The 18,102-nt window shown below is 46.2% G+C and overlaps 1 protein-coding gene across 1 annotated transcript in view; it reads right to left on the reverse strand.

Annotated features, from left to right (window-relative positions):
• The window catches only part of LOC139387117 (GIPC PDZ domain containing family, member 2), a 44,850-nt gene extending 27,474 nt beyond the window's left edge, over positions 1-17,376 (reverse strand). The window contains exon 1 of the mRNA XM_071133135.1: positions 17,033-17,376. Coding sequence (XP_070989236.1) covers positions 17,033-17,305 — 273 coding nt within the window. The 5' untranslated portion in view covers positions 17,306-17,376. The remainder of the gene's footprint in view (positions 1-17,032) is intronic.
• Between the last annotated feature and the right edge of the window lie 726 nt (positions 17,377-18,102).

Consider the following 18,102-nt stretch of genomic DNA (forward strand, 5'->3'; position numbering starts at 1 on the left):
GTGCAGGGGTACGAGGTAATAACTTGGTTATATACACAGGGTACCAGTACTGAGTCGATGTGCAGGGGTACGAGGTAATAACTTGGCTATATATACAGGGTACCAGTACTGAGTCGATGTACAGAGTATGAGGTAATAACATGGCTATATATACAGGGTACCAGTACTGAGTCGATGTACAGGGTATGAGGTAATAACATGGCTATATATACAGGGTACCAGTACTGAGTCGATGTACGGGGTATGAGGTAATAACATGGCTATATATACAGGGTACCAGTACTGAGTCGATGTACAGGGTATGCGGTAATAACATGGCTATATATACAGGATACCAGTACTGAGTCGATGTGCAGGGTATGAGGTGATAACATGGTTATATATACAGGGTACCAGTACTGAGTCGATGTGCAGGGTATGAGGTAATAACATGGCTATATATACAGGGTACCAGTACTGAGTCGATGTGCAGGGTATGAGGTAATAACACGGCTATATATATAGGGTCATTTTCTAAAAACCTGTTTTTGCTTTGTCATTATGGGGTATAGTGTGTAGATTGATGAGGGGGAAAACCAATTTCATCCATTTTAGAATAAGGTTATAACATAACAAAATGGGGAAAAGTCAAGGGGTCTGAATACTTCCCAAATGCACTGTATGTGCATATCTGCCTCAAATACCTCGTACCCCTCGACTCAGTACTGGTAATTACTGAATTACTGTCTGACTGAATTAAGGTGACGATTGATATTGACTGCTATTGATGTAAAATATTATTAGGTCTTTAAGAGTTTATTCGGAAGATAACAGCTCTATAAATATTATTTTGTGGTGCCCCGACTCTCTAGTTAATTACATTTACATGATTAGCTCAATCAGGTGATATTAATTACAGAGAAAGGATTTTATAGAATTGCATGTCATATCACTTAATCCTTCATAGCCAAAGACACAACACTTGGCACACCTGTATTTGGGGAGTTATTTTCTTGCTTCCGTTCAGCCACAAGAGCGTTAGTGAGGTCGGGAACTGATGTTGGGTGATTAAGGCCTGGCTCGCAGTCGGCGTTCCAATTCATCCCAAAGGTGTTCAATGGGGTTGAGGCCCGAAACATGACAGACGATTTTTATTCGCTATGCGCTTCGGCGCTGTCCCGCTCAGCGCCGTCCCACTCAGTGCAGTCCCGTTCTGTGAGCTTGTGTGGTCTACCACTTCGCAGGCTGAGCCGTTGTTGCTCCAAGACGTTTCCACTTCACAGTAACAGCACTTACAGTTGACCGGGGGGCAGCTCTAGCAGGGCGGAAATTTGATGAACTGACTTGTTGGAAAGGTGCCATCCTATGACTGTGCCAAAGTCACTGAGCTCTTCAGTAAGACCATTCTATTGCCAATGTTTGTCTATGGAGATTGCATGGCGGTGTGCTCGATTTTATACACCTGTCAGCAACGGGTGAGCCTGAAATAGCTGAATCCACTAATCCGAAGGATTATATATATAATCTAACTAACTGAATACTGTATATAACTAACTGAATACCGATATAACTTGTTTAAGGAATTTTGTTGCTTCTTCTCATGAGAAAACCATGGAATATTTCAAATGGCTGACCTAGATGTGCAATGCCATGCTGACGTGACAGATGCTGTGTTAATTTGCCCAGCCAAGATGAAGGAAGTTCAGGTGAATCTGATCATTCATTGACCGACTGTCTTACTGCGTGACTGACTGACTGACTTTCTGTCTGTCTGACTGACTGTCTGACTGCGTGACCGACTGTCTTACTGCGTGACTGACTGACTGTCTGTCTGTCTGTTTGACTGTCTTACTGCGTGACTGACTGACTTAATGCGTGACTGACTGACTTTCTGTCTGTCTGTTTGACTGCGTGACTGACTGTCTGTCTGACTGACTGTCTGTCTGACTGACTGTCTGACTGACTGTCTTTCTAACTGTCTGACTGACTGTCTGTCTGACTGACTGATTGACTGTCTGACTGTCTGACTGACTGACTGTCTGTCTGACTACAATGTCTACAATGAACAACAATAGAAGTGCAACATTAAACCCTTTCTCCGATTTTACAGAGTTAAAAATATTCATATATGGAAATTCATTAGTCTCTAATCTATATATTTGACTGGGAATACAGATATGCTTCTGTTGGTCACAGATACCTTAATAAAAAAGTAGGGACGTAGATCAGAAACCCAGTCAGTATCTGGTGACCACCATTTGCCTCATGCAGCGCAACACATCTCCTTCACATAGAGTTGATCAGGCTGTTGATTGTGGCCTGTGGAATGTTGTTCCACTCCTCTTCAATGCCTATGTGAAGTCGCTGGATATTGGCGAGAACTGGAACACGCTGTCGTACACATCGATCCAGAGCATCCCAAACATGCTCAATGGGTGACATGTCTGGTGAGTATGCAGGCCATGGAAGAACTGGGACATTTACAGTTTCCAGGAATTGTGTACCGATTTGAGACATGGGGCTGTGCATTATCATACTGAAACATGAGGTGATGGCGGCGGATGAATGACACGACAATGGGCCTCAGGATCTCGTCTCTGTGCATTAAAATTGCCATAGATTAAAAATGCAATTGTGTTCGTCCAAACAATGCCGTACACGTCGTCTGCCATCTGCCCGGTACAGTTGAAACCGGGATTAATCCGTGAAGAGCACACTTCTCCAACCTGCCAGTGGGTAAGTATTTACAGTGTGAAGTTGCTGGTTATTGGTGGGAACTGGAACGCGCTGTCGTACACGTTGGTAAGTATTCACCCACTGAAGTCGGTTACAACGCTGAACGGCAGTCCGGTCAAGATCCTGGTGAGGACGACGAACACAGATTAGCTTCCCAAGAGACGGATTCTGACAGTTTGCGTAGAGATTCTGTCCAGGTGGCTGGTCTCAGATGATCACAGTTCCATCAGCTGTCCAGGTGGCTGCTATTGCAGGTGAATAAGCTGGATGTGGAGGTCCTGGCCTGGCATGGTGACACATGGTCTGAGGCCGGTTGGACGTACTGACAAATTCGACTTTAGAGAAGGCTTATGGTAGAGAAATGAACATTCAATTCTCTGGCAACAGCTCTGGTGGACATTCCTAGAGCCAGCATGCCAAATGCACGCTCCCTCAACTTGAGACATCTGTGGCATTGTGTTGTGTGACAAAACTGCACATTTTAGAGTTGCCTTTTATTATCCCCCAGCACAAGGTGCACCTGTGTAATGACCATGCTGTTTAATCAGCTTCTGGATATGCCCACGTGTCAGGAGGATGGCTTATCTTGGCAAAGGAGAAATGCTCACTAACAGGGATGTAAACAAATGTGTGCACAACATGTGAGTGAAATAAGCTTTTTGTCTGTATGGAACATTTCTGGGATCTTTTATTTCAGCTCATGAAACATGGAACTTGTCATGTTGCATTTATATTCTGGTTTGGTATAACCTTCTGAATGACCATAGAGAGCTGTTAGGGTCATGTACTGTAGGTCTGGTGGTTGACAGGAAGAGCTGTTAGGGTCATGTACTGTAGGTCTGGTGGTTGACAGGAAGAGCTGTTAGGGTCATGTACTGTAGGTCTGGTGGTTGACAGGAAGAGCTGTTAGGGTCATGTACTGTAGGTCTGGTTGTTGACAGGAAGAGCTGTTAGGGTCATGTACTGTAGGTCTGGTGGTTTTCAGGGAATACAGCCCGTCAGCATTAAGTCCGGTTGATCATTGACATGGATGCTCTGTGCTTCAGAATGAGTAATGCCTACATGATGATCATTATGATAATGACACAAATAAAACGCTTCAGGAAAAGGGACATTTATTTGGATCTGGAGTTTTTCTTTCCGACTATAGAAACAAAACATCACTGGATAAAGACCTTTATGAAGGGGACAGGAGTTTTTCCTTCCGACTATAGAAACAAAACATCCCTTGATAAAGACCTTTATGAAGGGGACAGGAGTTTTTCCTTCCGACTCTAGAAACAAAACATCACTGGATAAAGACAGCCAATGGGAGCTCTACGTCTCAACCTTGTTTACGTCTCACCCGCTGTGTGCAACCCTTCTATCCCCTTGGCTGGTGAACAACTACTTAATCAACTGAACCCCTTTCACCAAAATCACGGCTAAGCTCACAACTGAGCTGTCTGTCTGAGCTCTGTCTGTCTGAGCTCTGTCTGTCTGAGCTCTGTCTGCCTGTCTGTCTGTCTGTCTGTCTGAGCTCTGTCTGTCTGTCTGTCTGCCTGTCTGTCTGAGCTCTGTCTGCCTGAGCTCTGTCTGCCTGAGCTCTGTCTGTCTGTCTGTCTGTCTGTCTGTCTGAGCTCTGTCTGTCTGTCTGTCTGTCCGCCCGCCCGTCCGCCCGTCCGTCCGTCCGTCCATCCGTCCGTCCGTCTGTCTGATCCTAACTAAACACATTCTATGTTGCTGTTCAGACCTGGTGCATATAGATAGGATCTTAATTTGAGCCAGTTTGCTGTAGCAGGAAAATAATCCTGCAGCAACAGGAAATGTGAGTTATTATGTGGATTATAACTAATGGACATTACACACTTTAGAAACCCTTTTAACCCTTGAATATACTACAAGTTTGAATTTCCTGCTCTACAGGAAACTTGTCAGCAACAAAAGAGTGATCAAATGAAGATCCTCCATCTGTATTTCAGACGAACACACACTTTCACACTGTCACGTTCTGACCTTTATTTCCGTTGTTTTGTATTTATTTAGTATGGTCAGGGCGTGAGTTGGGTGGGCAGTCTATGTTTGTTTTTCTATGTTTTGGGTATTTCTATGTTTTCGGCCTAGTATGGTTCTCAATCAGAGGCAGGTGTCATTAGTTGTCTCTGATTGAGAATCATATTTAGGTAGCCTGGGTTTCACTGTGTGTTTGTGGGTGATTGTTCCTGTCACTGTGTTTGGTGTCACAGGATAGGACTGTTTTGCGTTTTCACATTTCTTGTTTTTGTTAGTTTGTTCATGTGTAGCGATTTATTAAAACATGAATAACCACCACGCTGCGCTTTGGTCCGCTTCTCTTCCTCCTACAGACGAACGCCCTTACAGAATCACCCACCACAACAGGACCAAGCAGCGTGTCAACAGGCAAGAACAGCCCAAAGTGGAGTACAGTATGGACTATACTTCTTGGGAGGAGATAGACAGGTGGGCGGTCGACCCAGGGAGAGTGCCGGAGCCCGCCTGGGATTCGATGGAGCAGTGCGCGGAAGGATATAGGAGAATGGAGTTTGCGAAGCAAGCAAGGCGGCGCGGACGGAGGCCCCATAGTCAGCCCCAAAAATTTCTTGGGGGGGGGCTCAGGGAGAGTGTGGCAGAGTCAGGAGCCAGACCTGAGCCAACTCTCCCTGTTTATCGTGAGGAGCCAAGGAGGAGACCAGAACCAGAGCCGGTGTTGGAGGTGAGCGAAACAGAGACTGTGAAGGAGTTAATGGGGAAATTGGAGGAGAGAGAAATGAGGGAGTTGCTGTGTTGGTGTTTTAAACATGGAATTCGCCCGACGGAGCGTGTCGGGGATTTGATGGCACCTGGGTCAGCGCTCCATACTCGTCCTGAGGTGCGTGTTAGTCGGCTGGTGAAGATGGTGCCAGTCTCACGTACCAGGCCTCCTGTGCACCTCCCTAGCCTTGCACGTCCTGTGCCAGCACCGCTCTCAAGATCTCCAGTACGCCTTCACGGTCTAACCCATCCTGTGCCACCTCCACACCCCAGCCCTCCGGTAGCAGCTCCCCGCACCAGGCTTCCTGTGCGTGTCCTCGGCCCAGTACCACCAGTGCCAGCACCACGCATCAGGCCGCCAACGCCGCCCGTCTGCCCAGCGCCGCCAGTGCCGCCCGTCTGCCCAGCGCCGCCAGTGCCGCCCGTCTGCCAGGAGCCGCCAGTGCCGCCCGTCTGCCAGGAGCCGCCAGTGCCGCCCGTCTGCCAGGGGCCGCCAGTGCCGCCCGTCAGCCAGGGGCCGCCAGTGCCGCCCGTCAGCCAGGTGCCGCCAGTCAGCCAGGGGCCGCCAGTGCCGCCAGTCAGCCAGGGGCCGCCAGTGCCGCCAGTCAGCCAGGGGCCGCCAGTGCCGCCAGTCAGCCAGGGGCCGCCAGTGCCGCCAGTCAGCCAGGGGCCGCCAGTGCCGCCAGTCAGCCAGGGGCCGCCAGTCAGCCAGGGGCCGCCAGTGCCGCCAGTCAGCCAGGGGCCGCCAGTGCCGCCAGTAAGCCAGGGGCCGCCAGTGCCGCCAGTCAGCCAGGGGCCGCCAGTAAGCCAGGGGCCGCCAGTGCCGCTCGTCAGCCCAGCGCCGCCAACGCCGCCCGTCTGCCCAGCGCCGCCAGTGTCGCCCGTCAGTCCGGCGGTTCCAGAGCCTTCCTCCTCTCCAGCGCCGCCAGTGCCGCCCGTCTGCCCAGCGCCGCCAGTGCCGCCCGTCAGCCAGGGGCCGCCAGTGCCGCCCGTCAGCCAGGGGCCGCCAGTGCCGCCAGTCAGCCAGGGGCCGCCAGTGCCGCCAGTCAGCCAGGGGCCGCCAGTGCCGCCAGTCAGCCAGGGGCCGCCAGTGCCGCCAGTCAGCCAGGGGCCGCCAGTGCCGCCAGTCAGCCAGGGGCCGCCAGTGCCGCCAGTCAGCCAGGGGCCGCCAGTGCCGCCAGTAAGCCAGGGGCCGCCAGTAAGCCAGGGGCCGCCAGTAAGCCAGGGGCCGCCAGTGCCGTCAGGCAGCCAGGGGCCGCCCGAGCAGCTGCCCCTCTGTCCAGAGCAGCTGTCGCCCCTCTGTCCCAAGCTGCTGCCGTCCCTCTGTCCCGAGCAGCCGCCCCTCTGTCCCGAGCAGCCGCCCCTCTGTCCCGAGCAGCCGCCCCTCTGTCCCGAGCAGCCGTCCCTCTGTCCCGAGCAGCCGTCCCTCTGTCCCGAGCTGCTGCCGCCCCTCTGTCCCGAGCTGCTGCCGCCCCTCTGTCCTTAGTGTCCTGATGTCATTGTTCTGTGTTAGGTTACACAAGTATAGGCTGTTTCGGTTTTCGTTAAGTTTATTGTTTTGATAGTGTTTGTGTTTAGTGTGTTACTTCATTAAACATGGATTGCAATAGACACGCCGCATTTTGGTCCGACTCTCCGTCAATGGAAGAAATCCCTTACACACACAGTGTTATTTGAGCAAATAGCATTATAAGGACATTTCATTTGATTATCAGTAAATTATCCAGACATATGACAGCGTAAGGGAAACATAATATGACCGTTGGTCTCCTCTAGATCAGTCTACTTACACAACATCTACTTGATAGTGTACTCAGTCTGTATTCTTTCACAGTAAAGCTTGAAATTACTCTGAGAGGCCTGGGCTACATGCACAAACACCAGGTCTCTCTCAGTATTAACACCAGGTCTCTCTCAGTATTAACACCCGGTCTCTCTCAGTATTAACACCGGGTCTCTCTCAGTATTAACACCAGGTCTCTCTCAGTATTAACACCGGGTCTCTCTCAGTATTAACACCGGGTCTCTCTCAGTATTAACACCAGGTCTCTCTCTCAGTATTAACACCAGGTCTCTCTCAGTATTAACACCAGGTCTCTCTCAGTATTAACACCAGGTCTCTCTCAGTATTAACACCAGGTCTCTCTCAGTATTAACACCAGGTCTCTCTCAGTATTAACACCGGGTCTCTCTCAGTATTAACACCGGGTCTCTCTCAGTATTAACACCGGGTCTCTCTCAGTATTAACACCAGGTCTCTCTCAGTATTAACACCAGGTCTCTCTCAGTATTAACACCAGGTCTCTCTCAGTATTAACACCAGGTCTCTCTCAGTATTAACACCAGGTCTCTCTCAGTATTAACACCAGGTCTCTCTCAGTATTAACACCAGGTCTCTCTCAGTATTAACACCAGGTCTCTCTCAGTATTAACACCGGGTCTCTCTCAGTATTAACACCGGGTCTCTCTCAGTATTAACACCGGGTCTCTCTCAGTATTAACACCGGGTCTCTCTCAGTATTAACACCAGGTCTCTCTCAGTATTAACACCAGGTCTCTCTCAGTATTAACACCAGGTCTCTCTCAGTATTAACACCAGGTCTCTCTCAGTATTAACACCAGGTCTCTCTCAGTATTAACACCAGGTCTCTCTCAGTATTAACACCAGGTCTCTCTCAGTATTAACACCAGGTCTCTCTCAGTATTAACACCAGGTCTCTCTCAGTATTAACACCAGGTCTCTCTCAGTATTAACACCAGGTCTCTCTCAGTATTAACACCAGGTCTCTCAGTATTAACACCAGGTCTCTCTCTCAGTATTAACACCAGGTCTCTCTCTCTCAGTATTAACACCAGGTCTCTCTCTCAGTATTAACACCAGGTCTCTCTCAGTATTAACACCAGGTCTCTCTCAGTATTAACACCAGGTCTCTCTCAGTATTAACACCAGGTCTCTCTCTCAGTATTAACACCAGGTCTCTCTCTCTCTCTCAGTATTAACACCAGGTCTCTCTCAGTATTAACACCAGGTCTCTCTCAGTATTAACACCAGGTCTCTCTCAGTATTAACACCAGGTCTCTCTCTCAGTATTAACACCAGGTCTCTCTCTCTCTCTCTCAGTATTAACACCAGGTCTCTCTCTCAGTATTAACACCAGGTCTCTCTCAGTATTAACACCAGGTCTCTCTCAGTATTAACACCAGGTCTCTCTCTCAGTATTAACACCAGGTCTCTCTCAGTATTAACACCAGGTCTCTCTCTCTCTCTCAGTATTAACACCAGGTCTCTCTCTCAGTATTAACACCAGGTCTCTCTCAGTATTAACACCAGGTCTCTCTCAGTATTAACACCAGGTCTCTCTCTCAGTATTAACACCAGGTCTCTCTCTCAGTATTAACACCAGGTCTCTCTCAGTATTAACACCAGGTCTCTCTCTCAGTATTAACACCATGTCTCTCTCAGTATTAACACCAGGTCTCTCTCAGTATTAACACCAGGTCTCTCTCAGTATTAACACCAGGTCTCTCTCTCAGTATTAACACCAGGTCTCTCTCTCTCTCTCTCAGTATTAACACCAGGTCTCTCTCAGTATTATCACCAGGTCTCTCTCAGTATTAACACCAGGTCTCTCTCTCAGTATTAACACCAGGTCTCTCTCTCAGTATTAACACCAGGTCTCTCTCAGTATTAACACCAGGTCTCTCTCAGTATTAACACCAGGTCTCTCTCTCAGTATTAACACCAGGTCTCTCTCTCTCTCTCTCAGTATTAACACCAGGTCTCTCTCTCAGTATTAACACCAGGTCTCTCTCAGTATTAACACCAGGTCTCTCTCAGTATTAACACCAGGTCTCTCTCTCAGTATTAACACCAGGTCTCTCTCAGTATTAACACCAGGTCTCTCTCTCTCTCTCAGTATTAACACCAGGTCTCTCTCTCAGTATTAACACCAGGTCTCTCTCAGTATTAACACCAGGTCTCTCTCAGTATTAACACCAGGTCTCTCTCTCAGTATTAACACCAGGTCTCTCTCTCAGTATTAACACCAGGTCTCTCTCAGTATTAACACCAGGTCTCTCTCTCAGTATTAACACCATGTCTCTCTCAGTATTAACACCAGGTCTCTCTCAGTATTAACACCAGGTCTCTCTCAGTATTAACACCAGGTCTCTCTCTCAGTATTAACACCAGGTCTCTCTCTCTCTCTCTCAGTATTAACACCAGGTCTCTCTCAGTATTATCACCAGGTCTCTCTCAGTATTAACACCAGGTCTCTCTCTCAGTATTAACACCAGGTCTCTCTCAGTATTAACACCAGGTCTCTCAGTATTAACACCAGGTCTCTCTCTCAGTATTAACACCAGGTCTCTCTCAGTATTAACACCAAGTCTCTCTCAGTATTAACACCAGGTCTCTCTCTCAGTATTAACACCAGGTCTCTCTCAGTATTAACACCAGGTCTCTCTCAGTATTAACACCAGGTCTCTCAGTATTAACACCAGGTCTCTCTCAGTATTAACACCAGGTCTCTCTCAGTATTAACACCAGGTCTCTCTCAGTATTAACACCAGGTCTCTCAGTATTAACACCAGGTCTCTCTCAGTATTAACACCAGGTCTCTCTCTCAGTATTAACACCAGGTCTCTCTCAGTATTAACACCAGGTCTCTCAGTATTAACACCAGGTCTCTCTCTCAGTATTAACACCGGGTCTCTCTCAGTATTAACACCAGGTCTCTCAGTATTAACACCAGGTCTCTCTCTCAGTATTAACACCAGGTCTCTCTCTCAGTATTAACACCAGGTCTCTCTCTCAGTATTAACACCAGGTCTCTCTCAGTATTAACACCAGGTCTCTCTCAGTATTAACACCAGGTCTCTCTCAGTATTAACACCAGGTCTCTCTCTCAGTATTAACACCAGGTCTCTCTCAGTATTAACACCAGGTCTCTCAGTATTAACACCAGGTCTCTCTCTCAGTATTAACACCGGGTCTCTCTCAGTATTAACACCAGGTCTCTCAGTATTAACACCAGGTCTCTCTCTCAGTATTAACACCAGGTCTCTCAGTATTAACACCAGGTCTCTCAGTATTAACACCAGGTCTCTCTCAGTATTAACACCACGTCTCTCTCAGTATTAACACCAGGTCTCTCAGTATTAACACCAGGTCTCTCTCTCAGTATTAACACCAGGTCTCTCTCTCAGTGTTAACACCATGTCTCTCTCAGTATTAACACCAGGTCTCTCTCAGTATTAACACCAGGTCTCTCAGTATTAACACCAGGTCTCTCTCTCAGTATTAACACCAGGTCTCTCTCTCAGTATTAACACCAGGTCTCTCTCAGTATTAACAGCAGGTCTCTCTCAGTATTAACACCAGGTCTCTCTCTCAGTATTAACACCGGGTCTCTCTCAGTATTAACACCAGGTCTCTCAGTATTAACACCAGGTCTCTCTCTCAGTATTAACACCAGGTCTCTCAGTATTAACACCAGGTCTCTCTCAGTATTAACACCAGGTCTCTCTCTCAGTATTAACACCAGGTCTCTCTCAGTATTAACACCACGTCTCTCTCAGTATTAACACCAGGTCTCTCAGTATTAACACCAGGTCTCTCTCTCAGTATTAACACCAGGTCTCTCTCTCAGTGTTAACACCAGGTCTCTCTCAGTATTAACACCAGGTCTCTCTCAGTATTAACACCAGGTCTCTCAGTATTAACACCAGGTCTCTCTCAGTATTAACACCAGGTCTCTCTCAGTATTAACACCAGGTCTCTCTCAGTATTAACACCAGGTCTCTCTCAGTATTAACACCAGGTATCTCTCTCAGTATTAACACCAGGTCTCTCTCAGTATTAACACCAGGTCTCTCTCAGTATTAACACCAGGTCTCTCTCAGTATTAACACCAGGTCTCTCTCAGTATTAACACCAGGTCTCTCTCAGTATTAACACCAGGTCTCTCTCAGTATTAACACCAGGTCTCTCTCAGTATTAACACCAGGTCTCTCTCTCAGTATTAACACCAGGTCTCTCTCAGTATTAACACTAGGTCTCTCTCAGTATTAACACCAGGTCTCTCTCAGTGTTAACACCAGGTCTCTCAGTATTAACACCAGGTCTCTCTCAGTATTAACACCAGGTCTCTCTCAGTATTAACACCAGGTCTCTCTCAGTGTTAACACCAGGTCTCTCAGTATTAACACCAGGTCTCTCTCAGTATTAACACCAGGTCTCTCAGTATTAACACCAGGTCTCTCTCAGTGTTAACACCGGGTCTCTCTCTCAGTGTAGAAGAAAAGCACACTGTAATCCATTGACCAATAAAGTAAAGAAAACAAGTGTCATCTGTCCAAAGGAAGGAAGGCAGCTTGAATATTCAAACTTTAACCAAATTACTTGGTGAGCCCTAACCCTGGCTAATAGTACAGATAGGTAATGACACTATATATACAAAAGTATGTGGACACCCCTTGAAATTAGTGGATTCGGCTATTTCAGCTTCACCCGTTGATGACAGGTGTATAAAATGGAGCACACGGCCATGCAATCTCCATAGACAAACATTGGCAGTGTAATGGTCTTACTGAAGAGCTCGGTGACTGTGTGGCATCGTCATAGGATGCCACGTTTCCAACAAGTCAGTTTGTCACATTTCTGCCCTGCTAGAGCTGCCCCCCGGTCAACTGTAATTGCTGTTATTATGAAGTGGGAACGTCTTGGAGCAACAACGGCTCAGCCGTGAAGTGGTAGGCCACACGAGTAAAAAATCTTCTGTCCTCTGTTGCAACACTCACTACAGAGTTCCAAACTGCCTCTGGAAGCAACATCAGCACAATAACTGTTCGTCGGGAGCTTCATGAAATGGGTTTCCATGGCTGAGCAGCTGCACACAATGCCATGCGTTGGCTGGAGTGGTGTGAAGCAATTGGACTCTGGAGCAGTGTAAACGGGTTCTCTGGAGGGATGAACCACGCTTCACTATCTGGCAGTCCGACGGACGAATCTGGGTTTGGCGAATGCCAGGAGAACGCTACCTGCTCCAATGCATAGCCAACTGTAAAGTTTGGTGGAGGCGGAATAATGGTCTGGGGATGTTTTTCATGATTCGGGTCCCTTCGTTCCAGTGAAGGGAAATCTTAACGCTACAGCATACGATGACATTCTAGACGATTCTGTGCTTCCAACTTTGTGGTAACAGTTTGGGGAAGGCCTTTTCCTGTTTCAGCATGACAATGTCCCCGTTCAGAAAGCGAGGTCCATGCGAAAATGGTTTGTTGCGATCGGCATGGAAGAACTTGACTGGCCTGCACAGAGCCCTGACCTCAACCCCATCGAACACCAGGCCTAATCGCCCAACATCAATGCCCAACCTCACTAATGCTCTTGTGGCTGAATGGAAGCAAGTCTCCGCAGCAATGTTCCAACATCTAGGGGAAAGCCTTCCCAGAAGAGTGGAGGCTGTTATATCAGCAAAGGGGGGACCAACTGCAAATGAAAGCCCATAATTTTGGAATGAGATGTTCGAAGAGCAGGTGTCCACATACTTCTGGTCCTGTAGTGTAAACAGAGACCACAGCCCACCTGTAGGTACAACCCTAAAACCTCAGATACACCTGTGACTGGTGTTATCCCATCCAGTAAAACCTCAGATACACCTGTGACTGGTGTTATCCCATCCAGTAAAACCTCAGATACAACTGTGACTGGTGTTATCCCATCCAGTAAAACCTCAGATACACCTGTACACATCAGATACACCTGTGACTGGTGTTATCCCATCCAGTAAAACCTCAGATACACCTGTGACTGGTGTTATCCCATCCAGTAAAACCTCAGATACACCTGTACACATCAGATACACCTGTGACTGGTGTTATCCCATCCAGTAAAACCTCAGATACACCTGTGACTGGTGTTATCCCATCCAGTAAAACCTCAGATACACCTGTGACTGGTGTTATCCCACCCAGTAAAACCTCAGATACACCTGTACATGTCAGATACACCTGTGACTGGTGTTATCCCATCCAGTAAAACCTCAGATACACCTGTACACGTCAGATACACCTGCAAGACCTGAAAATAGTTGTCTAGCAATGATCCACAACCAATTTGACCGAGTTTGAAGAATTTTTAAAAGATTAATGAGCAAATGTCACACAATCCAGGTGTGCAAAGCTCTTAGAGACTCACCCAGAAAGACTCAACAGCTGTAATCGCTGCCAAAGGTGATTCTAACATGTATCGACTTATGGGAGTGAACACTTATAGCACCAGTCCAAAGTTTGGACACACCTACTCATTCCAGGGTTTTTCTGTATTTTTTTACTATTTTCTACATTGTAGGATAATAGTGAAGATATCAAAACTATGAAATAACACATATGGAATCATGTAGTAAGTAAAAAAGTGTTAAATTAAAATATATTTTATGTTTTATATTCTTCAAAGTGGCCGCCCTTTGCCTTGATGACAGCTTTGCAAACTCTTGGCATTCTGTCAACCAGGGTTGATGAAATAAATTAGATATTTCTGTATTTCATTTTCAATACATTTGCTAAAATAACTAAATTTAAAAAACATGTCTTCACTTTGTTATTATGTGGTATTGTGTGTAGATGGGTGAGAGAAAAACAGATGATTAATCTATTTTGAATTCAGGCTGTAACACCAGAAAAATGTGGAATAAGTCAAGGGGACTGACTACTTTCTAAAGGCTCTGTACTTTTAGGGGAATTTTTAAAATACTTTGAATATTATTCAGTTCCATGTTGGCTCTATGCCTGGAAAAGCCATTGTCTGGAGCAAAGGATCCCAATTTCAAATTATCAAAAAAAAAGTGTTAAAAATTCTAAAAACGGACAATAATGGATATTAACTGAACAATGATCATTGTAGTTTCTTGCAATAGCCCCCTGTGACTTTAAATAATATTTCTTTCAAAACTGTGATTCCTACAAGATGTGTCCGTTGATTTGGTCAACTCTGTTATATTTTTCTAAAATCCTAAATTAATCAGGAATGAGCAAGGCTACCTATACCCTTAAGGACCCCTTAAGGGGGGAACAACTACTTCAAGGTCTCAGAGCGAGTGACGTCACCGATTGAAAAGCTATTAACGTGCACCACGGCTAACTAGCTAGCCATTTCACATCGGTTACATAAGCCTAATGTTTACTTTATAAATATTTTATGTTCTAAATCTAAAACGTGCTAAAATGCTAACGAATTTCATCGCGCTACAAAACAAAGCAAAAATAAGTTTGGAGATATGTATTACATATTTGAATAATCTAATATTAGAATTAAAACAATCAATGCCTTTAAACACTTGTTGGATAATTCAATTTGCATGCCTTTTGGGTGTGGTTCTGACGTAGTTGAAATAAATCCAGATCGTTGCATTTTATGGGGAAATTAGTACTAAAGTTGGGGGTTATTCTATCACATTTTTTATTTCACCTTTATTTAACCAGGTAGGCAAGTTGAGAACAAGTTCTCATTTACAACTGCGACCTGGCCAAGATTAAGCAAACCGGTTCGACACATACAACGACACAGACACAGAGTTACACATGGAATAAACACAACATACAGTCAATAATACAGTGGAAACAAGTCTATATACAATGTGAGCAAATGAGGTGAGATAAGGGAGTTAAAGGCAAAAAAAGGCCATGGTGGCGAAGTAAATACAATATAGCAAGTAAAACACTGGAATGGTAGTTTTGCAATGGAAGAATGTGCAAAGTAGAAATAAAAATAATGGGGTGCAAAGGAGCAAAATAAATAAATACATTTAATACAGTTGGGAAAGAGGTAGTTGTTTGGGCTAAATTATAGGTGGGCTATATACAGGTGCAGTAATCTGTGAGCTGCTCTGACAGTTGGTGCTTAAAGCTAGTGAGGGAGATAAGTGTTTCCAGTTTCAGAGATTTTTGTAGTTCGTTCCAGTCATTGGCAGCAGAGAACTGGAAGGAGAGGCGGCAAAGAAAGAATTGGTTTTGGGGGTGACTAGAGAGATATACCTGCTGGAGCGCGTGCTACAGGTGGGAGATGCTATGGTGACCAGCGAGCTGAGATAAGGGGGGACTTTACCTAGCAGGGTCTTGTAGATGACAAGGTGGTCATGGTGTGACAGCTGATACTTTGGTCTATCAAAATCAAGACAAATATTTGTGGAAAGAAAGTTGAAATTGTCCCATCTTTTAAGAATTACTGAGTTTTAAAACAGGACATTTTTCTCTCAGCGTCATGTATAATAAACCAGGTGGTTCGAGCCCTGAATGCTGATTGGCTGAAAGCCAATGTATATCAGACCAAAAAAAGAAGTAATTTTTACTGTTCTAAATACTTTGGTAACCAGTTTATCATAGCAATAAGGCACCACGGGGGTTTGTGGTATATGGCCACTATATTGCGGCTATGGGGCAATATCCAGGTACTCTGTGTTGCGTCATGCTTAAGAACAGCCCTTAGCAGTGGTATATTGGCCATATACCAAACCCCCTCGAGCCTTATTGCGTAGCCCTTTCCTGCAGTCAAATGACCAAATCGCGCTCTTTTGACCTCATGGGTGGAATGATTCATTAAATATAGCATGAAGGGTGTGGGGTTCTGGCCGTGCTCGGACCTTGCGCCGCTGCCACTAAACTGGCCTGGCATTTGTTTTTATCTGTCTAGAACAGTGGTCACCACCCGGTCGATCGCAATCGACTGGTCGGTCTCCAAGGCAATCGACTGGTCGGTCTCCAAGGCAATCGACTGGTCGGTCTCCAAGGCAATCGACTGGTCGGTCTCCAAGGCAATCGACTGGTCGGTCTCCAAGGCAATCGACTGGTCGGTCTCCAAGGCAATCGACTGGTCGGTCTCCAAGGCATTCTAGTCGATCACCAAACATTTTAGTTAAAAAAACAACAACGATAAAGCCTCCTATTTGTACTATTCGTTTCGCGTTGTTGACGGCAGGTGCACTTGATTTAGCAGGCCACGCGCAGGGAAGGTACAGTGTTCCCATGTTGAAACATTTCACGAGTCTGAAGGTAGACTTCCGCCTCCGAGACAGGCCCAGAGAGCAAGTCAAGTGCATGTATCATACCGCTGGCCAGTGTTCCGATAAACTTCCGTTGTTATTATTATCGGATTGTGTCTTTGTTTAATGTCGCTGAATATTTCACTTTCTCTGGTCATAGGAGTAACAACATGAATTAGTGCACGAGTCAGAAATAATGCAGTTCGACTTGAGTTTCGCCACCAGCTGGAAGACTGAAGTGTGAACATTATCTAAACGATCATTTCAAAATGGTCTGAGAAGAACAATTCAAGCATAGCCAATATGCAGTGATAATGTATTGGGCTTGTAGCCTGCTGCACAAAACTCACTGATAAAGAACTGTTTTAATTGGTGAATGTTGCGTAGGCTTCATCAAGTCATGTTTTTTTTTTTATATCTGAGCGGTAGATCTCAGCTTGTATTTTACCTCAGAAATGGACCTTGACACAGAAAAGGTAGGTGACCACTGGTCTAGAACTACAAAAGTTGTTAAAAAAAAAACCTACCTCCGGTTGACTTAAATTGAACGTCTCAGCTATTTTCCCGTAGAGTTCTTTGACGTTATTAAATCCCTCGATCCTTCCCGTGGGGCTGCCGTGGGCGAGCTGAGTGTGGAACACTAGTTTGGGCCGCCGGTTGGCAGGTGGCGGTGGGAGCCCCGCTCCGTTTACGGTCGACTTCACGGAGCGCCCACCGGTGTGTCCACCGACCTCCTCATTCTCCACCAGGTTCGAGCTCTCCCTCGACTTGTTCTTCTTTCGTCTCAGTCCTAAAGGCATCGTGTGGCGGCGTCAATAAATCTGTTTCTGGTCTGTTGATAAATCCGGTGGTCTGTCTGTCCGGTTAAAACATTGGAGTGGCTACCTCTTCCACAAATCCTCCTTCCTTCCGCCTTTACCTCGACTAAACTCGACTGACTCTCCTTTATCCCCAGGTTCGACTTTGTTCTCCGACAGTGAGTAAGTTGTCAACCCAACACCTGACTCGATCATTAAACAGTAGGTAATATTCAACAGGTAGGTGACGACCGTGTGGCCCGGTGTCTTCCTTGTTCCACGGTCTCTCCGACTGTATAAAACACACAGGCTGCTCCGCGGTCAACAATAGCGACTCTGTCTCAATATGCTGTGCGGGGAAAGGAGGCTTGGTGGGGGCATAAAGATATGCGCCATAGACCCCGTCTTCTTTACTCGAAACAACACACATCCAAAGGACACATTTTGTTACTAAGTGCTTACAACTATTACAACTGCTGCGTACAGTTCCCTTGTTGATTGTGTTGATTTGAACTCCCCTCGACCTATAAGTATTATTGTTTTATTAGCAAATCCTTCAAATGGATCATGTCAATTCATCTGGTTTTGACCTTTTTGTCCGTCCACGACCATTCTCTGACCTTCCCCGATTGGATTAATAAACACTATAAGACTCCAACCACCTGCTTCCTGTGTCTGCATCTGGGTCTCGCCTCGATAGGGAATAGGGTGCACTATATAGGGAATAGTGTGCACTATATAGGGAATAGGGTGCACTATATAGGGAATAGTGTGCACTATATAGGGAATAGTGTGCACTA

The sequence above is a fragment of the Oncorhynchus clarkii genome, chromosome 28 (genome assembly GCF_045791955.1).
Source record: "Oncorhynchus clarkii lewisi isolate Uvic-CL-2024 chromosome 28, UVic_Ocla_1.0, whole genome shotgun sequence".
In the NCBI taxonomy this organism is placed as follows: Eukaryota; Metazoa; Chordata; class Actinopteri; order Salmoniformes; family Salmonidae; genus Oncorhynchus; species Oncorhynchus clarkii.